Genomic DNA, 21,674 nt, shown 5'->3' with positions numbered 1-21,674 from the left:
TCACTTCATGTTTTGGATGCTGCAGGCAGGGTGAGCAGAGATCCTAGGCTCTGGCAGAGCAGCTGCCCTGCCTCCGAGCCCTGCCATGAACCAGTTCCAGACCATCCTGACTCATGTCCGGATGCTGCTGTCCAGCCATCAGCCGAGTGAGGTCCAGGCCCTCCTGGACAGTATGCTGGAAGAGGAGCTTCTCTCCAGGGAGTACTACGGCGCCCTGCTCCATGAGCCGGATGGTGAGGCTCTGGCCAGGAAGATCTCCTTGACTCTGCTGGAAAAAAGAGACCTGAACTTGACCCTCTTGGGATGGGGCTGGAGTGGGCTAGAGGCTCCAGCGGCCGAGTGGGATCCCAGCTACAAGGACCCTGGTGGTAAGTTGGCATCCCTTTGCTCAAGGAGCAATGTCTGGCTGTAGGCAGCTCGAGGATTGTCCCTCCTCTCTGGAAGGAAGTCGATGTGATCGTTTCTGTCCTGGGCTGGGAAGGCAGACCCAGGCAGGAATCAGGGCCTCTGGTTGAGCTGGCAGGCACAGCAAGTTCTTGGAGAACTCAGTCTGGGATGTTGGGTATGCTTCCCACTCAGCTTAAGAGAAAGCCATCCTGGAGGCATGTCGCCAAATGCCCACCTGGGTCACTCTCTGGGCCACCTTGACATGTCAGGCACAGGGCCGGGCATGGAGAGGGCGCAGGTACACAGGTCAGCACCTGCCTGCCAGAGACTCATGCTCTAGTGGGGAAGATGAATACAGGCACAATCACTGTGGTTCAAAGATGGAGAAGTGGGGTGCCACAGAGAGAAGGAGCCAAGGAGCTGGAGAGCAGAGGATGCCGTGTCTGTATACGTGTGCAAACTTGCGTGTGTTTGTGCACTTGTGTGCATTTATGTTTGCATATGTGGGTATTTGTGTGTATGTGTGTGCATCTGTGTCACAGAGAGAGACAGAAACTGAAAGACAGACAGGGAGAGAGAGAAAGGAAGGAAGGAAGAGACACAACGGAAAGAGGCAGAGAAAAGGAGAGATGGAGGGAGAGCCAGAAGAAAGAGGAAGAAGATGAGGAGAAAGAAAGAAAGAGAGAAAGAGAGACAGAGGCAGAGACTAAGAACCAGATCAGAGGGAGAGAAGGAAAGAGTGCCTTATTTTTAAAAAGAGTATTGACGACACGACGCATCTTAAATCAGAAAAACAAGCCTACTCCATACTGTTTCCATTCGCACCTTTGCCTTCTAGAACATTCTACGTCTTCCTTCCCAGTTACAAAGAGATTTTCATTCTGTGGCAAACAGCGGTCTTCCTAAAGTTTGTTCTGTCTCAACGCAAATCTGTGCTTTTCCAATTTTATGATTGGGTGTCATAAACTCTCACTCTTCTCGGTCCCTTTATAGTTTTCGAGTAACTTGAAACTTGAGCTCATAACAGTGATTCATGTTTTATTGAGTATTTACTGAGTGCCCGGGCACGGCCTATGCACATTCCAGCACCCACTTAGGTAGTTCTCACGCCCACCCTAAGCCCTTTGATGAGCTTCGTTCTTATTCCACACATGAAGAAGAAAACTGAGATGACATCCCCCGGGGTCCCCAGGTGGGAAGTGGGGGAGGCTGGCTTTGGAGGCGACAAGCTTTTACACTCAACCCGGCCTTGAGGGGTAAAAAACCTTTTGATGGTCTTGCCAGGGGCACCAGGGCAGTGCGGGTATTTCTCCAATGCTTCTGCCAAGACACAAGTTGAAATGGGATTGGCTGTCTTCGGGGCTCAGTTCTCACCGCTATGGTCTCTACAGGTCTCTGGGGCTCATCTTTTACTCTCAGATCCTAACAGACCCCTGGGGAGACGGGGCATCTTTATGATGTAAATGATCTCCCTGGCCTCTTAACGGGAGTGCAAGCAGCCTGTGTGCCCTTGATGGGGGCGCACATGCCAACCTGGGGGGAGGTTGAAGCCTTCCTCTCTCCTTGATACCCCCCCACCCCCCAAATTGCACACTCCTGTACGTGAGACCGCCCAACACCTCCGCCCCTCCCTCCACCTCTCTCTGCTCAAGCACTGGTTCCTCTTCTTTAACTCCATTTCCTCTCTGGGGATGTAATATTTATATTTCTGTCCCATGAGACTCTAGAAAAGGAACTGGGCTCAGGCTGGCGCGGTCTTCAGGGGGCTGGGAGACAGAGAAGGACAAATGGCTTCCTTTCCCTGCTCCGTTTCCTGGTCTCCCGGCCAGCTCCCCTCTGGGCTGCAAGGCTTGGCCAAGGTCTACAGGCAGGTGTGCTCCTGCGGGACCGGGGGAAGGAGCAGCTTCAGAGCGGAAGGAGAACAGGGAAAGAGAATTGCGTGGGTTGTAAATAAAGGGCACTGACTTCAGTTTCAACAGGGGTTCAGAAGAGGAAATCATCCATGTGAAGTTTTTGTAACTCTCTCTACAACCCTAGAAAGATCTTGCCTCTCTCCGGCTCCAAACCCTGCTATGGCTCCCCATGTCACTCAGAGGAAAAGCTAAATCTAGACAATGGCCCACAAGGCCCTTCGCGATCTGGCTCTTATTACTGCTCTGCTCTCATTCCCTACTTCTGCCTTGCCCATCTACTCCAGCCATGCCGGCACCCTCTCTGTTCCTGGGATAGGCCTGGCATGCTGCCTACCTCGGGACCTCTGCACGTGCTGTTCTCTCTGTCTGGAACACTCCTCCAGACATCCTCTTAGCCAACCTCCTCAGGTCCTTCAGCTCTTTGCTCAGATGTCACTTTCTCAACGAGGCCTACCCTGACCACTCCATTTAGAATTGCAACTCCCTGCCCACACTCTGAGCCCCCTCTTTCGACTGATATTTTCACCTTCTCTATATTTTACATTGTGTTATGTTTTTTGTTTGTTGTCTGACTCCCCCACTGAAAAATAAGCTCCACAAGGGCAGAGATCTATGTTTCCAGCATAGATGCAGTCCGAATGCCCATCACAGTGCCTGGCACAGGGTGGGCAGTGTGTATTTGTTGAAGGTTGGATGGATGGATGGGTGAATGAGGGATGCACGCATAGGTGGACAGGCCGGTGGGTAGGTGGATGAGTGATGAGTGGATGGATGGGTACATGGGTGATGGGTGAGTGGATGGGTAGATGGGTGGGTGGATGGGTAGATGGATGATGGGTGGGTGGATGGGTAGATGGGTGGGTGGATGGGTAGATGGGTGATGGGTGAGTGGATGGGTAGATGGGTGGGTGGATGGGTAGATGGGTGGGTAGATGGGTGATGGGTGGGTGGATGGGTGATGGGTGGGTGGATGGGTAGATGGGTGGGTGGATGGGTGATGGGTGGGTGGATGGGTAGATGGCTGGGTGGATGGGTAGATGGGTGATGGGTGAGTGGATGGGTAGATGGGTGGGTGGATGGGTAGATGGGTGGGTAGATGGGTGATGGGTGGGTGGATGGGTGATGGGTGGGTGGATGGGTAGATGGGTGGGTGGATGGGTAGATGGGTGATGGGTGGGCGAGTGCATGGGCAATGAGTGGGTAGATCGGTGGGTGAATGGTTCTTGCACCACTCTGATTCTCAGTTTACAGATGAGTAAACTGAGGCACGGAGAGGTTAAGTGATTTGCCTCAGGTCACGGCCTGGGGAGGGGGCCACATTGCTGCACTTTCTGCTTGGCCGCCTCTTCCAAACAAGCTGAGGGGGGAGCGTAAACATACCAGAAACAGGCTGACCGTCTTCAAAGTGAAACCGCGCGATGATTCAGAAGGTGCCTTCAGATCTCACAGCTCTTCGGTTGCAGTTGTGCAGAAAGCCCACTTCTGGGGACGTGAGCTTGGGGCTCTGACTCTGCTACACAAAGCAGCATGTGGGCATCCAACCCCCGGCGAGCTTGGGGGTGGCCTGGGAGTCAGGGTCCTTGTCCTGACGGGACTCAGCAGCTTCACTGGGAAATCAGAGCAAACGCTTGGGCGAATTTTGGCTGACAGTGGGTAACAATGCCTGGAAGGGCAACGTGAGGCCAGAGAAGAGAGTTAGGATGGAGGTGATGGAAAAAGAACCAGGCTGGATGCCAGAGACAGCTCTGGGTCTGAGGCCATGCTCTGCAACTTACAAACTGTGCGACGTTGGCCACATGACTGGACCACTCTGACCCTCGGTTTTTTGGTCTCTAAAATGAGAGTGATGATAGAAAACTCCCAGGGCCACAATGAGGTTTAAAGGAAATGCTAGCTGGGCAACTATCCCAGGCAGCACTTGGCATTAGACAGATAACTCCAGGACGAGCTAACGGCAAGGCAAATTAGACAGGGGGAAAATAAACCAGGGGGTTGAGGTGCTAAGAAAACGATCGTGTCTACAGTCTCACTGGGGGCCCCACACAATATCTAGACACCTGCTCCATGCGAAACACAGGGCTGAGTGCCTGAGTGCTGTGTCAGTCCAAGAAATGAGTCAATGTGGCCCATGCTCTCGGTTGACACTCGATGAAACGCATGGACTGTGGCCTCAGATGGCCCAGGAGCCAGTGGTGACTCCCTCCTCCCAAGGGGTGTGACCATGAGCACTTCCTGGGACCCCTCTGGGCCTTAGTTTCCCCTTCTGTAAAATGGAGGTGATAGTAGGACCCAGAGGGGCTGTTCTGAGTGACATGATCCAACATAAGGCATATGTATTCTCTGTGAGAGGAAAGCTGGTTCAGGGCTGCCACAGACCCCAGGTCAACAGAAGGGTGACGGGGGCGAGGTCAGACCCAGCCAGCCTCGGGTCTGTGAAGGGAGTGGAGCCCACAGGGCCTTTGCAGAAAGCTTTCTCAGAGGCTGTAGGACATCCTGCCCCAGCATGGTTTCATATTTTCTTGTTTTCTTTGGCTTCCCGTTGTTACTTTGTCACTCTGTGTTTTCCTGAAGAGGTATTTTTGTCCATGAGGACACTGTTCTAGGAACCACAGAACAAAGGCTCCCTCTAGGATGCAGCCTGATTTATTGGAAAAGGAGGCGGCCCCAGGAGGCCCAGATCTTCCTCCAGCTTCCTTCCCCATTTGGTCCCTAGGATGAGAGCCACCAGAAGGAGGACCACAGCGAGGAGAGGGGCTGCACCCTCTGTCTCCCCTCCTTCCTTGCCCCGGAGCCCCTTCCTGCTCTGATCCGGGGACCCTCCTTGCCTCCTGGAAGGAGACAGGTTGGTGAGGACAACTCTGGTCCTTTCACCTTGGGAGGCTTCCTAGCCAGTCAGACCCACTTCACTGTCACGCCCAGGTGCCTCAGAAGGAGAAACACCTGCTCCCGGAAGCTGGCACTTCCCCATGGGTTTTCCCTGGCCCACCGCTGGCCCGCTCTACGCCCAGCTTGGCTCCCGGCCCGCTGCCCGACTCAACCAAGCACGGTTTCTGTTCTGTGTTGTTGTTACCCTTAGCAGCACATCCAAGGCCTTGCTCACCTTGTATGGGTCTCTCCAGCCCCTGCCCAGCCCCCCTGCTGCCTGCCCTCATCCTGCCCTGGTCTGTCTAACCCCCTGCTAACATCTACTTATCAATTCATCAGCTTATTTCTACTTCTAAATTTATCAATCTTTCCCCTTACCTAATTGCCCGTATATTTATGTAACAACTTATTTTCCCGCCTTCCTACCATCTCATCCGCTTCCGTGTTGACCTGCTAATGGATCTGTGTTCTAACTCACCTTCCTACCTGCCTAATTGGGATACACATCTGTTTTATTCTATCGATTCACCTACCTCTCTCCGATCTCTTGTCCTTCCTTTCTCTCCACCTTCTTTCGTTCCCTCCTCCTTAATCATTTCTTTAGCACCTGCTAGGAGCTATGGTGGTCACTAAAAAGCATAAGAAAAGGCACGCACAACCTGCTAAGGGAGGATTGTCCATCCACTGGGGACTTGAGTCCACCCTGATGATCCAAACTCCACCCATTCATTCAAACAACCCTGGAGTAGTGTGTCTTTTACATAAGAAAACAAGACACCGGCTCCCAGACATCAACAACATTTTGATCTAATCAGAGGCTGCAGGGTCAACACTTGTGAAATGGGAAGTCCGTGATTTATTGCCAAATACGTGGCAAGAAGCTTCCTAAAAATGAATAAAGCAGAAGATTGTTCTTAGCTGGAAGGGTGGTGAAGGTAAGAATTGGGGCCTTGAAGGATGGCTAAAATATGGCCCGATGGGGAGAAGGCAGGAGCTGGTCCTGGAAGGGACCCTGCTTGAGCAAGGGACACAGGGCGGGCCGAGCGGGCTCAGTTTGCAGAGACCCCGGCAAGGGCTGGCAAGCTTTCTGCAATGCTCACCTTCCTTAGAAGATTAAAGTGTCCCTAACCTCTCCTCTATGATACTTGGTGGGGGACCCCAGACCGGTAACTTGAACAACGCTTCTGCTGGTAGCTAGTGATCTGTCGTGCTAGATCCTGACTGGAGACAAAGAAATTCAGATGCCCAGGGCAAGGCCGGCTTCCACAGCGCCCAGAGGCCCCTCAGTCAGGAAGGAATCTCCTTTATCCAAAGCAGGAGAACGGTCACCCCTTCTGGGGGAGTCTTGAAGAGGAATATGAACAGGAGTGCTGGGTGTCTTAACAGGCAGAAATGCCAGGTCGCAGCTGGCTTGGTCCCTCCGCCCTGCTCCTTGCCCCATCCGCTCCGTCCAGGAGGCTGGTCATCCTGCCTCTGCGCCCGCCTGGCCCCTCTCCTCATCCCTCTATCTCTACCGCCTCTGCTGAAATCCAGCCCCGCATCAGCTCCTGGCTGCGCACCGCAGGGGCTCCTCCCTGGTCTCTGTACTCCAGCCCCTGCTTGTGCCATCTCGCCAAACACACAGCCTGGCACTCGTCACCGCCGTGTTCAGAATCCCTCTGGGTTGATATGGGTAGGATCAGATTCAGGTCTTGCAGGGCATGGATCTGGGGGTGGGGTGGGGTGAGGGAAGCCGTAAAGAGATTGAGCAGTCACCTGCAGCTGTTGTCCAGGTGACCAGGTGAGAGAGAATGACATCCAGGCAAGTGCACCCCCAGGCCTGGCTGACTCTCCTTCCAAGCTGTGCCCTGCCACCAAGCTGGTTCAGAACAGCCTTGGCTGTGGCCTTTAGAGCTGGCTGCCTCTGACGACAGGGAGGGACTCCCGTAGGTGGCCTCTAGACACCTGAATGGTCACGGGGCACCAGGTTATGGGAAGATGAGACTTCTTGGGATTTCTAAAATTCGTCACTTCTGTTTTGTTCACCTAACCAAGCAAGGCTCTGTTTCCACTTAACTATCAGCATTCTCCTTTGTCTGTCTACTTCCCCCCAGGGACTTCTGAAAGTAGCAACTGCTTCGAAATAATCACCGTAGAAACATAGGCATCTTTATCATCATTTCCTATATGGGGAAACTGAGGCCTACACAAGGCAAGCAAGGGGTCCAAGGAAGTCACAGGAAGAAGAGACGTCAGCTCTTGGTCCTCTGGACCCAGTGTTCTTTCAGTAAAAATGCATAATGCGCTGAAGTCATTGTTTCCCAACCTCCATTCATTCGGTACCCCCCGCACCGCCCGCCCGGGACGTCTACACACCACCTACAATATTATTTACTTGATGGTTTTTTTCAGACCACTCACATTTTATTTTCAACTTTATTTTTTAAGGAAAGTTTATGTCCACCATCAATGAAAAAGAATGCCACACATAGAAGGTGACGATTAAACAGGAGAGCAGAAGCAAGTTATTCAATTCTAGCCCGATACAGTTGTCTAACGAAGGCTTGAGGCCGGGGCTTGATCTCTGTGAAATGGGAAAATCGTGCATTCCAAGAGGCATGAAAGACATTTTAGCCCCAAACTGACACTTTCCCCTGGATGCCGCCAGGAGCACGGGCAGGGACTTGAAAGAGCGCTAACTTTCTCCCCATCTGAGTCAAGGTTATTAGCATCCCATCTACGTGTCACCCCAAACCTTCTGGCTATAAGTACAGCATACTAGGGGCAGCACCTCTTCAAGTGTAATTTACGTTTCAGTCCAAAGTCTTGGAATAAAAACGATGGGAGGACCATGCATGATCTCCAGGGAAATCCAGGGCCATTTGGGGTGGGGGTGGGGGTGAGGGCGGGGAGTGGAATCTGGGAAGTCTTTGGACCCCCGCAGGGGCTCCCAGCTTGCCTTGAGGCATTTGTGGGGCTCTGATCCTGGCCCCATCCTGCAGAGGATGGCAGATGTTGGCAGCTGGCACCAGCATGGCTCCGTTGTGTTCCCCATCATTTCAGAATGTTAGCATGTGGAAGGGCCCCCACAACAGACAACTCACAACCTTACAAAACCACCACAACAAGGAACCGAAATTAACATCAGAGGCAAGAGGAGGCTCTAAGGGAGTGTGGACAAATTAGAGCACGTCTCAATGCAGAAATCTGACGGTTTGAGGCCACCTTGAAGGGGGAGAGTTTTCTGCTGGTCCCTTGCTTGCTTCCTTTGCATGCCGGCTCAGTGTTGGCGGGCTTCTGACCCGGCTAGAGAGACAGGCCAGTGATGAGGCCGCCTGCTCCTGAGCTGGGTATCCGAAGGCATCATTGGGCAGGCTGAGGGCGCCGAAGAGGCTGCCACACTCCAGGAGCTGCTGCCTCACCGCATCTCCCACACCATGCGTTGCCTGGCTCCACGTCCCGCGAGGTCCTACCTGCCAGAGCCCCAAGGTAAAGAGGCTGGTGGAGGAAGCTGGGGCTGAGAATACTTCTTAATTTAGGGTGAGGTCTCAGCTGGTCCCACCACCCCAATAAACAGAGACACCGCTCTGAACTGGGGAGCGGGGGCCAGAAAGAGAGGTCCTTGTCTTGCTGGGGCTGTTGGAAGAAGTGAGCTGGTCGGCCACTTCCTCCACTTGAGGGACATTCAGTTCAGCCCAGATGCCTGGAATGTGAGAGGGCTTATCAGCTTGAAGGGTCCTAGAGAGCAAACTTTCAGGGGGTGTGTCGTTAGCTCTCAGCATCGATTGCCTGGCTGAGCCAACCACAAGGTCCTCTCTCCTCCAGGTAAACACTGAGGGGTGCCCTCAAAGGACGGGACCCCTGCCAGACCCACCCCATCCCCCAGGAGCAGAGAAAGCAAAACTGGAGTCAGTCCCTTGGGGTAGCCATTGAGCCCCAGCGGGCTGGCGATAGCCTGTCACCTGGTCAGCAGCTGCTCTCTCTCCAGTTTCCAAATGATGTTTTGGGGGAAGAAATGGGAGGGGGGGCAGACGGGGAGAGACAGCATAGCACAGACACCTGGCGGCAGCTCTGAAGGCAGTGCGGCAGGTTTAAATGTCAGCTGCCCTGTTGGCTGCATGTGGCGTGGCACTGAACCTGTCACCCACCTTTTTTGAGGCTGTTTTTCTGGACTGTAAATGGGTTAAGGGGGAAACTCTTATTGGGTGTCGGTGAGCGTTCAAAGGCTTCGACGAGCTCGCTGCCTGGTATCTTAGAGAAAGTTATCATCACAGGAAACCAATCTTCTTGGTATTGCCGTTGCTGCGTGTATATCCTCGAACCCACAGATTGATGACAAGTTTGCCAGCTCTGTTGAATGCAGTCAGAGCTTGTAGGGGGAGTTTTTGAGGAGGGAGAATGGCCAGAAGTCACCTCGGCCCACCCCCTCAATTCCAGATGAGCCTGGGAGATCCAAATCTGGGAAGACAAGGGACGTCCCCAAGGACGGAGGGCAGAGCAAGTGTCCAAGGCCTGTGGAGGAGGAAGGACAGGAGGAATGGCGCCGGGGGTGCGGCGATGGGAACGCAGGGTTTCCCCGGGCTGGCTTACCAGCCACTGAAGGTCCCTGAGGAGTTTTCTCTTGCTCCCAAGGACATCGGGCTTCCCAGGAGAGAATGGCTCAGCGAGCAAGTCTATGGGTCCATGCACCCTGCGGGAGTGGTTTGCCACCTTCACGGTGTGGCGGAGCTGGAGAGTAATGCAGAGCCACCCAGGGGTGTGGATGAGCTCCCCGCAAACCAGGGCTTGCAGATTGCTCGCCCCTGGGCGCGCTGGCTCCCCCGGGCACGGGACTGGCTATCTGGAGGAGCTAACTGGACGCTCTGCGCGCCCCCGAGTGTAGGAGTGCATTTCAGGCGCTTCTGAGAAAGCACGTGGTGGGCGCAGCAGAGGGAGGCGTGGGTGCCTGCTTGCTCACCGCTTGGCCCAAGCCCCGCGGTGGAGAGAGAAAGTGAAAGAGAACAAGAGCCGCCGCAGCAGGTGAAGGTGGGGTGGCGACGGGTCCGCCCCAGGCTCGCCAAAGCCCCAGAGCTGGCGGGAGGGAGAAGCCGCCGGCAGCGCGCGCGAGTCCGGGGAACCGCGGTAGGAACCCTCTGCAGTCCCTAAAGTCGGGCTGGGAATCGAGGCTCAGAGACTGAGAGCTACTTGCTCCAGGTCACACAGGAAGGGTAGGAGGAGGGAGAAGGGAATCTGCAAAGTGTAGACCCGGGAAACTCCTCGTTTCCAGCAGCCCTGGAACGACTCCACGCAGGAAGGGAGCCGGGACCCGGGAGCTGGGCTGCCGTGCCCAGAGCGCCCGGCTGAGGGGCGGCGGCGGGGAAAGCCAGGTGGGAGCGGAGACTGGGACGCAGAAGGGGCGCGCAGAGCAGAGACATGCGGCAGGGCCAAACCATGGCTTGGAGACACTGAGCGTCATGGAATCTGTACAGGCGTGCAGGGGCGTGCAGAGCGGGGGACACAGGCGTTCCCTCTACGGGGGACCTTGAGCCAGGGCCGCCCTTCTCTGAGCCTCAGTTTCCCGGTCGGATCATATTCCTGTTCTAACTCTGGAGTCTGGGTACCCAGCCCTCCTGGTGGGGTCCCCTGCACTGGGAGGGCTATGGGCAGGCGGACTGGAGAGATCCTCACTCCTCTTTGACGATCTTTGACGGAGGGCGGGGGGCTTTCCCGGACTGTCTTTGACCACTGGCATCTCCCCTTCACTTTAGAGTCCCGAGCCACGCCCTCCGCGGAGGGAAACTAAGGGGTCCCAGAAAGAGGGGGCGCTCTGGAGTCCCAGAACGCCAGAATTGGAGCCACCATGTCTAACTCTGTTTGGGACCCTTAAAACCCGCAGTTCTCCTCTGGGTTTTAAGAGCCCCTCTCTCCACCAGAGGTGACACATGGGAGGGAACGCGAGCTCACGAATCCACAGCGCCACACCCTCCACTTCCTAACTTTGGCAGGAAGTGTTCTGTTTATGCGCCACACCCCCATCCCCAAGAAAAGAAATACTCCCAGCCAATCAGAAGGTTAAGGAAATTGATGCTTCTTGCTGTAGGGTCTGGTGGAGCTGAAGGGGGAGGGAGGGAACCCAGCAGAGCATCGCCTTTCAATCCCAAGCTGCCTGAGGCAAGGACCTGGTCTCCCGGATGCCAGGATGCGCAGTGGAAGGGTCCTCAGAGATGACCGAGCCCAGCCCGGGGTCCCAGGCTTCCGGCACATGGGAATCACCAGGGAGGCTGTTGAAAGTACGGGTCCCAAACCCCGCCCCCGGATCCCATTGGTTGGGCCTGGGGTGGGGCTCCCCACGCAGGTTAAAACCTCCATCCTAGGCATTCTTATGTTAGTGGTCCAAAGGTCGTATATGAGAAGCGCTGATGCGGTCCAACCTCCGTCCCCTCTCCATGTTACAAAACCTCTGGGGACTTGTTGGCGAGGTTTTGTCAAAGGCTGCATAGCCGAGTGGTTGGCAGAGTCAGGATTTGAACCCAGGTCTTCCAAGAGCCCAGTCCAGTGCCTGGGCAGGGGTGTGACCCTCCAGGAATGCAGGGCAGGTCCTGGGTAGTCAGAGGGAAACTTGCTGATAGAGCAAAATCTGTCCCATGGCAGGGACCTGGTTTCACATCTTGAGACCTCAGAAACTGGTACCTTGTGAAGAGTAGAGTAGGGAAATTAACACAAGAACCCTGTGCCAAGGCCGGGGGTCAGTCCTGGGCAAGCAGGGAAGTGGCCTGAGGGAGAGAGGGAAGTTTCTGGACTTGATTTTCAGACTTGCCACCAGTCACCCTGGACGAGTGACTTCCCCTCTCCATCTGTAAGATGGATAAAACGTGAGCGCTTTCCAGATGATTGCCTGACATGCGCAGAAGCCCTTTGGAAAGGCCACGGAAGGAGAGAATGTGCCAGGAGTGAAGGTTATAGATTCCTGAGGGATGGGATAGAAAGATCTGAGAGGAAGTTTCCAGAGACTTTGACACAGTCGTGATCCGTGGTCCAAAGACGGTTCTCGAAGAGGCGTTGACGCTGGTTCTCAAAGGGAGGAAGCTGGAATCCTTCTCCTCGTCGTTGTCGTTGTGTGTAGGTGTCTTTAACAGCCCTCAAATACGGGCTGATGTTTCTTTTTAACAAGGTGGTAGGGCAGCCGGCATTATTTTGCTAATATTGTTTTGTTTTCAATGGCAGGGGACACCTTTTCCCCCCATGGGAGGTAGTGACAGAGCGTTTTATTTTTAAAACAATAATATGAAATTTACCACTGTAACCATTTTTCAGTGTACAATTCAGCGCCATTCAGAACATTCACAATGTTGTGAAACCGTCCCCACCATCCACCTCCAGAACTTTTTCATCTTCCCAAACTGAAATTCATTAGCGTTAACTGCCCGTTCTCCCCTCCCCGCCAGCCCCTCGCAACCACCGTACTGCTTTCTGTTTCATTGAACTCGACTACTCTAGGTCTCTAGGTGCCTTATATAAGTGGAATTATGCAATATTCGTCCTTGTGTCTGGCTTCTCTCACTTAGCCCAACGTCTTCAAGCTTCACCCATGTTGCAGCATAGGTCAGAAGTTCGTTCCTTCTCGTGGCTGAAGGATATTCCAGTGTATGGATGGACCACATCTTGTTTATCCATGCTTCTGTCCACGGACACTTGAGTTGTTTCCACCTCCTGTCTATTGTGAATAGTGCTGCTAGGAACATTCGTACCAAGTATGTGTTTGAGGCCCTGCTCTCAATTCTAGAAAAGTTTTATTTTAAAATAAATTTATTTGTTTCTTTAAAAAAGTTGATTTAAGGAAAATACTACCGTAAATTATACAGCAGGTAGGGTGCAGATAGGATGCACAAATTGTGAAGGAGGCAGGTGGAGGCCTGAAGTTTGGGAGCCTCTGGATTATTGGAAACGCTTGGCAGCTGTTGTAACCCTTGCAGGACATTTGGTCCTGTCCAAAATGTCCATGAGGCATTTGGTCCATGCCAAAAAGTACTTGATACTTGGTCATATTTAGTCCTGTCCAAAATGTCCATAAGACATTGGTCCATGCCAAAAAGTCCGTGATATTTTATCCTGTCCAAAACCATTTGGCATGAACCAAATACACTCATGGACATTTTGGACGGGACCAAATGTCTGCTAATCATTGTAACAATCTAGGCGGTGGGGCTGGGGTCTACTCGATCATGTGGATGGCTACTGAGGGGCTTTTGGGAGGAAAAATAGAAGAATCGAGGAAGTGTTCGAGCTGATCCCGCGGTTTCCAGCCTGGGAGAAGTGGAAAGGTGGCAGAAATGGAGGAGGGTCCGGAAGGTTCTCTTAGGGGAAGCAGACTTGTAGACGTCCCTGTGCTCGAGAAAAGCCACGCAAGACGAGGGTCCATGTCTTCTTGGCAAGTGGAAGCTCAGGTTGCCTTGGAAGTGAGACCGATCTTACTTCTCAGAATCACTACAAGGCAAGCATGTGTGTCGGGGGTGGGGCACAAGGAGGATGCTCATTTATAAATATAGATTCCTGGCCCTGCCTGATCTCACTGAATCAGAACCTCTGTGGGTGAGGCCTGAGCTGCAGTGTGTTTAGCACCTTTCCAGGCTATTTGGTTCACAGCCGAGCCTGTCAACTGCTGGGCGCTGTCATCAGACCCTGGCCTGGCCCGGCGCGGGTGTTGGGTCCAGCAGTGAGGACTGGCTTTGCCAACTGCAGCTCCAGGATCCTCATTCCCTTCTCGCCCCAGCACCAGGCTCACATTTTCATCCCAGAAAAACTTGCTGGACTCCTTTCCAGGTCATTGACTGCAGCCAGGCGTGCAGAGAGGAGGCCGCTGGAGGTGGGAGAGGCCGGGCAAGCCGGAAGGGAGCTTGATTCTGGACCCACACTGAAGGCCACCCCTCCTCCCCCAGCTGCCGCTCTTATAGCTTGTCCCGTCCTTTCTCATCCTGGGACTACCAGGCCCCCCTCCCCCGGTAACCGTGCTATTTACAGGCACACGCACCAGCCGAGGTTGTCTTATTCGAGTTCTAAGATTTTCCCAGTTGCCATGAGGTGAATGTCCTGGGCGAGTGGCTTGCCGAGCTCTGGGAGGTGGTCTCTGTGGGGTCCTCTGTGGGCTTCTGTGTGATTTCCAGGCCCCACTTGGGGCAAAACAGAACCAAGTGTTTCAGGTGGGGTTCCCTGGGAACAGACTTGGAGATGGAGATTTGCACGTGGGAGCCGTGTTGGGGAGGAGTCACGGGCAGGGAGCGGGGTGCGAGGGGAGTGGGAAGAAGCGGGACTGGGCAGAGAGAGGGGTTGGGCTGCCCACAGTCACAAACGAGGTCTCGGCGCGTCCCGCGGGGAGCCCTGCCACTGGGACGCCCCTCAGGGGCTATCCCAAATTGAGGCACGGAGCCCAGAGCTTTGCCCCCCACAGGGCCCAATCATCGCATGTGGGCTGCCCTGGAGAAGGGGCCTGACTTTGGGCTATTCCCGGAGAGGCTGAGCTGTGAGCTCTGAGCCACTAGCCCTCCAGCAGCTGGTCCTAAAGGGGCTGACGTGAGCGGCGCACCGCAGCATCCACTACCCAAGTTGAAATTGTCAAATCAAGGAGAGTCTGGAGGCCAAGGCCAAAACTGTCACCTGGAGTTGTGTTTTTAACTGTATTCTGTGCAGCCCCTTTTGAGGAGGGGAGATTCTGGGTCTCCTGATCCCCTTTAATCGAATAGCTCCATCACCAGCTGTTCTGGGATTTGGGCCCCTTGTACAATGTCATTTGAAAGCCACCGCGCTGGTATGACCCTTTTATTTAACAGCTGAGGGCACTGGGGACCAGAGACGGAAAGGGGCACGCCCAGGGTCGCACAGCCTGTCAGATGCAGAGCAGGGCCCAGATCTCAGGGGTCAGACTCCCTGTGTTGATCCCGTCCACCAGTCTGTTGTAAACTCTGCGCCTCCTGGCTGTGCCAGTCCGCTTCCTCCGCCCTCCCTGCAGCTGCTGAGAAACCCGGCGACCAGGGACTGGAGCCAGTCTTGCCTGCATTCCTGGCTTTCCTGTTCTGAGGACTCTTTGTCCCGGCATAGGCTGGTCCCAGCCTGGATGGGGCTGGGAGCTGCGATGGAAATGCCAACATTCTTGAGGGAGCTGGAACCGAAGAGGGCCAGGCGGAGCAGCTGGCTGAGGCCAGTGGGGAGCAACTCTTTGTGCGCCACAGTTCCCAGAGCGCTCACCGCCTAATCCCTTTCAACCTGAGCTGGAATCTGACCTGGAAGACACACTCAAACCCCCGAATACCACAACTCTCATACTTCCCGCTCCTTCCCTTTGTGGAATTGGACAGTTTTGGTGCTCAAGGCCAGTCCCCTCCAAGGCTTTTTTTAGGAAGAGACCCTCCTGGGCATCTCAATTCCATTGTGGGGCAGGACGGAATTTAATTCTGCCTCTCCCTTCCCCAATCACCCATCCATCCCAAGCCGTCATCTTTCTAGCAGGTCAGAGATAGAAGGGACCTTAAAGGGTCTCCAAGGCAAGGTTTGCAGACTCAAATGCCTGAGGGGCCATAATTGTGCAAAATGGGGCCAGGTGGAAGGCAATAGGGAGTAGTGGGGATTCTGGCAACAATCATTTGTGTACTCTGTATGGAGACTTTGTGATGGTAATTAAAACACACACACACACACACACAGACACACACGAATTGTATTGGGAAACAAAACACCTAGGCCTATGGGCCTGACTCAAGCCTCTTTTTTTTTTTTTTTCCTGAGGAAGATTCGCTCTGAGCTAACGTCTGTGCCAATCTTCCTCTATTTTATATGTGGGTCACCACCACAGCATGGCTTGACGAGTGGTGTAGGTCCATGCCTGAAATCCCAACTCTGGCCGCCAAAATGGAGCATGCCAAACTTAACCACTAGGCCACGGGGCGGGCCCCTCAAGCCTCGTCTTTGAATCTATACACGAAGTCAAGCCCCCTGTGGCACAGATGAGAAGCCTGCAGTGGGAGTCAGGTACCGGAGTCAACCAGTAGCGATATTTCCAGACTGCTCCTGAGATGAAGCTCGTCTGGCCTGCTTCCCCCTATTACATGCACACACACATGCATGTGTGCACATGTGCGTGCACACACCGACACACACACGTCTTCCAATCTTCCTGCCTGTTATGACCAGAACCACCAGCTGCCTTCCAACCCCATAAGCCCTTCAGCATTGCCACATGCCTCAGTTTCCCCTCCGTCTCTTGTGACCTCCTCCAGCCCCTCTGGGAAGTGAAAGTCTTGAGTCAGACCCGCAGTTTCTGCAAATCCTCTCTGTCTTACTTTCCTGGGACGCCCACACTGGGCCAGCAAAGAGCAGGCCAGAGGGCTGGGGCTTCCTCCTCTGCAGACGGGGCCTGCCTTCCTCCGTCCATCTCCAAGGCCTGTACATTCTCATCTCCCTCCCAGGACCGGGGGCTCATGGCCCTAGATCACCCCATCCCTGGCAGCTTGGAGGGTGGCAAGAGTGCGTGTTTGTTCCTTTTTGATCAGCTAGGGCTCTATGAGGCCTTGTTGGCGAGTCACAGAAACACCGCACCCCTTGAAGCTTCCATTTTTTTTTTTCTTTTACACTTCAGGAGCCTTCCCACATTGGGTTGACTGCACGCCCTGCTTCACAGTACACTCTAGCCTGCAGTCAGCACGAGGCATCTCTCTTAGTTAATTTCCCCTTCTGCCTTCCTCTTTCCCCTTTCTGGGCACCCATTCTAATGCGTCCAAGGTGCCTCTTGTTTGCATGTGTTCCTGTCAAATATGTGTTGTTTTTTTATGTGCATCTATGTCACTCTGCACGTCTAGGACTGGGCCATCAGAGCTCATTCTGTTTCTTACTTTTTTACTCTCTATCATGTTGTTAAGATCCACCTGCGTTGCTCTATACGCATTTGGTCTGTTGCTTCTAATCACTGCATCCTCCTCTGTGGATCGCAGTGGCTGCTTGTTACTGTCCTTTCTCCAGCAGTGGACACCCAGGTGGCCTCCAGCTCCCTGTGATCTCAAATGGCACAGCGCTGAGCATCCACCGATGGGTGTCCTCGTGGAGCTGTGGGAGCGTTTCTCTGGGAGGTACCTTCGCCAGAACTGAATTGCTAAGTTGTAGGGCCTGCCATCTGTAGGTATTCTAAATGGTCCCAGGTTGTTCTCTGGGGTGGCCACCCCGCTCCACACCCACCAGCCCTTAGTGTTGCCCAACTTTCTAATTTTCGCCAGTTTCTGCTGTCAAGAGACACCTTCTGTTTTCATTTTGAAGCTCACATCTTAGTAGCACTTCCTGGATCTGTCACTTTGGGCAAGTCACAGCAACCTAATGAGGTAGACACTGTGCCAACCAAATGCAGTGGGTTCCATAAGTCAGAGGGGTTGAGTAACTTATCCGAGGTCACACAGTTGGTGTGGAACTGGGAGTTGAGCCCAGGACCCCACTCTTGACCACCGTATTACTATTATCATGTTCTATCTCTCCTAAAATATTATCTGGGTCCACACCGCAAGCTTCTTGGTCAGGACCGTGTTTTAAACCTCTTCAGGGCCCCTGGAGAACTAAGCCCGGTGACTTTCTTATAGGCCGTGCTCAGTAAATCATTGTGCAAGATGTCTCTTAGAGTTTATCTGGGGACCACAGAGTGCAAGAGGAAAAGAGGAACTTTGATCTGCTAGCCCCACAAAGATGCTGGTTGGGGGCTGGTCATGGTATACAAGTGCCCCTGGGTTTCTGGCTTCTGGCCACCATCTGACCTCTGGAAGCAGCTTGTCACGAGGTGGGGGAGTGGGGGGATGGTAGTCGTTGGGGGACTTTGGGGGGAAACTTTGGGGTGAGGCTGACAGGCCATGAGGAATCTAGAACCCCAAAATGCCTCTGCTGCGTGGACTCCCACACCCGGCTGACAACACTAAGGCTCAGAGGGGTAAAGAAATGTGCTCCAGATCAAGGCAGAGCTGGAGCTCAAACCTGTGTCTCTAGATGCACAGTTCAGAGATTTTCCACTCCTTCCTCGGGAGGAGAAGTATAGGCCGCAAGCGGGGGGGCTATGCCTCTCACACTCTTATCCCATGCAGGGCAGTGCTGGAGGATTTCGGGGTAACAGAGGTGCCCCCTTTCTCCCTCTCAACGCCTCCTCATCCCTCAAGGATATACTCCCCCTTTCTGGGAAGAAAGCACCTGATAAATCGAGCCTAACCTCATTGTCCTCCTCTGTAAAATGGGTACAATAATACCAATCTCCCAGAGTTACTATGACAGTTGAAACAAGATCGTAAATACGGAGCATCCAGCACAGCCCCGGGCTCGAAAGAATCTCCCCAGCAGAGGTGGGCGCTTATGTTGGTGCACAGAACAGCCGCACACACTGAACACCAAGGTGCGGGGTCCGAGCTGGAACATCCTGATACCATTCGATTTCCCTCGGGGGAGGGAGATGAATTTTTATTTCAGAAACCATTTGGGTGTCTATGGTGTTTCAAAAGCTGCCGTGTAGTGTGAAGTGAGATGGAAATGAACCCCCAAAAGGGACTTTTGGGGGCAAAAGGATTAGAAGCTTTTTCTCAAGTTGGACGTGGAAGGTGGCCCGGGGGAGGGGCGGGGTCAAAGAGGAGCTTCTAAAAACGCTGCCCACTTACCAGAAAGGCGCAGGCCACTCCTCTGCTGTGCCCCAGATGGCTCCTCAGAAGGGGACACCGTCTTGCCCCCCACGCCTCCTGGCCCTGGGCGAGGGCACCTCCGCAGGTTGGCTGGGGACAAGAGGGACTGGAGCAAGCTCAGGCTTTGGAGCCAGGCAGCTGGTTCTGATCCCAGCTCGCTAGTCTGCTCTCTGAGCCTGTTTCTTCATCTGAGAAATGGGGATACGAAGAGCTGATGTGTGAGTTGGACTAAATGGGACGATGTCTACACCTCCTGTCGTTTGGTGCCTGGCGCTCAGGGGGCACCTGTGAATTCTAGTTGGGCGTCATTCCTATTGGTGGAGAGAGCCCACCGGGAGCAGGGACATGCTGGAGCCTGGGGTAGGCGAGCTAGATGGACAGGGTTCCTGCCCTCACGGGGCTCCTGCAGTGGGGTGAGCAGGGCTGTCTCTGCCCCCAGACCCCTCTGGAATTTCAGGTGGGGACAAGAGTCCAGTTGAGAGGCCTTTGCAGACCTCCTAAGCATCTGGAGACACCAGACACGTGGCTGTGGGAACACCAGGAGGTCCCAGGCCAACACGCAAGTAGATCTTGGCATGAATGGGAGGCGCTGAGGCCTTGGGAGAGCTGGACTGGGAGCCTAGACTTGGTCTGAGTCCCAGCTCTGAGGCTGCCCAACATAGTGGGCTTCCTTTGACCGTGGGCCTCCCGTGTGCCTGGCACGCCACGCAGAGACCCTCCTGGCCTTTTGATGGTCCTCCAAGTAAGTGTCATTATCCTGACCTAGCAGTGGGAAAACGGACACTCAGAGCGATTAAGTCACTTGCCTAAGGCCTCCCGGCCAGGACTCAAACTCAAGCTCTCCAACCGGGGAACCTTGGATGAGCCATTTCTCTCAGGGGTTTGAGCATCCTCTTCTGTCAAAGGGACACAATACTCCATCCTGCCTTCTCCCTAGAGCTCTTTGGGAGCTCAGATGGGGGTGGAGACAGAAGTTCACTGAGTTACAAGCCCCTGTCTAGATAGGGGATAGGATAGGAAGTGTGTAAGGTGCAGGCTTTGTCTCAGGGAAGATGGAAGGGAGCTGCCGAGGTGTATGTTGGGGGAGTCAGAGAGTAGATTTCTTCTTGTCCGGATTGAGCCAAGGACACAGAACTCGGGCCCTTGGGTGACTTTTCTCCCGGGCACCTTCTCAGTGGTGGTGATGGGGGCGTGGTCAGACCATCCCAGCTACACTGCTGGCTACTGGACTTTCTTGTTCCGACGTGGTCTGTGGGGTCTCCTTACACAAAAGAACAGAAAGCTTGGCCTCACAATGTGGAGACTCAGGCAGGAACGGAAAAGAAAGGGTCCCTTTGTCAACATCACAGAGGTAAGAGAGGATTTAATAATAGAAATAGTAATGGCCATTGCCCACGTTGTGCTCATCGTGTCTGTGTCAGATGCCGCTCTAAGCTTCTAGTCATTAAGCGCCTACAAAGCGCCGGTCACCTTCCTAAGGGCTTTATGAGCGTTAACTCACCTAATCCTTTGAGTTACCCAAGATTAGTATTCCCATTTTACAGATGAGGAAACTGAGGCTCCAAAAGGTTTAAAAAATGGTCTTGCCCGGGTCGCGGTGGGTTGGCAGGTAGAGGCAGGCGGTTTGACTCCAAAGCTCACACGAGTTGTCTTCTTTCTCTCCGTCAGTGTCTTTGATCACATTGGATGGTGTTGTCCATAGGTTGAAGCTGAGCCCATCAATAAGTGCGGCTGGGCTAGACTTCTTCAGGCTCCTCCTCGAGACACCTCCCTCCGTCGCCCATCAGGGATGGAAGCCGGTCCCTGTTCCTGGAGCCTAGATAAATGAGGGTGTTCATTGCAGTGGAAACATTTTGGTTGGCAGGAAAGAGCACTGGATTGCGAGTCTTCTGCTGGGGGGTCAGGTGCAGCTTGGGCTACCAGCAAGCTGTGGGGCCTTGTGCAAGGCACGTCCCCTCTCAGGGTCTCATCTTCTGCTCTGTAGAATGAAGCAGGTTGAGCTTGAAGGTCGCTGGCAGAGCGGACGTCCTGAGAGCAAACTGAGAGTTTGGATCACTTGACCAAAGTCACACAATTCCTGTGTGGAATTGCTGGGGTCCATCCAGAGCTGTTGTCACCAGCTCCCTCTGCCTGGGAAAAGAGGCAGATTGCTACAATGTAGGCTTCGGTAAATGTCAGTGATTGGAAAGGGGGCCAGGCAGCAGGCAAGGTCACCTCCCTGCCTTGGCCACACTCCAAGAAAAGAGAGGTGGCCTCATCTTTCGGTTCTGCTTCCTCTAGTCATGGCTGGCTGGGTCTTTGATGCAAGTCTGTTAAGTGTGGGTTCCTGCAGCCCCCACCCAACCTATAATAAACAGGCGGCTCTGGCCAGGGCCCCACCTTGGACTGGAAAGTTCATCCTCTGTGATATCCGGGGTCTGTGTTCAGACCCTCCATAGGTAGTGAGAGTGGTTGATGAGTGAAAGGAAAAACAGCAGCTGGAAGCTGGTGCTGAGTTGCGTGTGTTTCTCACGACCACACCCTCCCACTGTCCTTCCCCACTTCAACTTCATTTTCTTCTGGCCCAGATGGGGGCACTCAGAAGGCTGTCTCTGATCTGCTGGCCTTCAAGGGCGGCTCTCCTCTCATTTCCTCCCAGAAGCTTCCTCTGATTCCTTCCAGCATGGATCCGTGTCCCACGTATAGTGGGTTGAATGGTGGCCCCCCGAAAAGACACGTCCACATCAAGCCCATGGAACCTGCGAACGCTACCTTATTTGGAAAAAGGGTCTTTGCAGATGTAATTAAGTTAAAGATCTTGAAATAAAATCATTCTGGATTAGCCGGGTGGGCCCTAAATCAATGTCCATTTAAGAGAAAAGCAGAA

The 21,674-nt window shown here is 53.8% G+C and overlaps 1 protein-coding gene across 9 annotated transcripts in view; it reads left to right on the top strand.

The window, feature by feature from the left end:
* The window catches only part of CIITA (class II major histocompatibility complex transactivator), a 48,559-nt gene continuing 26,885 nt past the window's right edge, over nt 1-21,674 (top strand). For 4 of the 9 annotated variants that reach the window (XR_011494313.1, XR_011494312.1, XR_011494314.1 and 1 more), the window contains exon 1: nt 1-368. Coding sequence is in view for 5 of the 9 variants with exons in the window: in XM_070484939.1 (XP_070341040.1) it covers nt 86-368 (283 nt within the window). In the remaining 4 variants the exon portion in view is untranslated. Of the gene's footprint in view, nt 369-8,401; nt 8,634-10,126; nt 10,266-21,674 lie in introns of those variants that run through there. The other 5 variants (XM_070484935.1, XM_014849918.3, XM_070484936.1 and 2 more) reach the window with 4 other exon arrangements.

The sequence above is a fragment of the Equus asinus genome, chromosome 14 (assembly GCF_041296235.1).
Source record: "Equus asinus isolate D_3611 breed Donkey chromosome 14, EquAss-T2T_v2, whole genome shotgun sequence".
In the NCBI taxonomy this organism is placed as follows: domain Eukaryota; kingdom Metazoa; phylum Chordata; class Mammalia; order Perissodactyla; family Equidae; genus Equus; species Equus asinus.
Note: the sequence above shows the minus strand (reverse complement) of the source record. Positions and strands in the feature narration are given on the sequence as shown.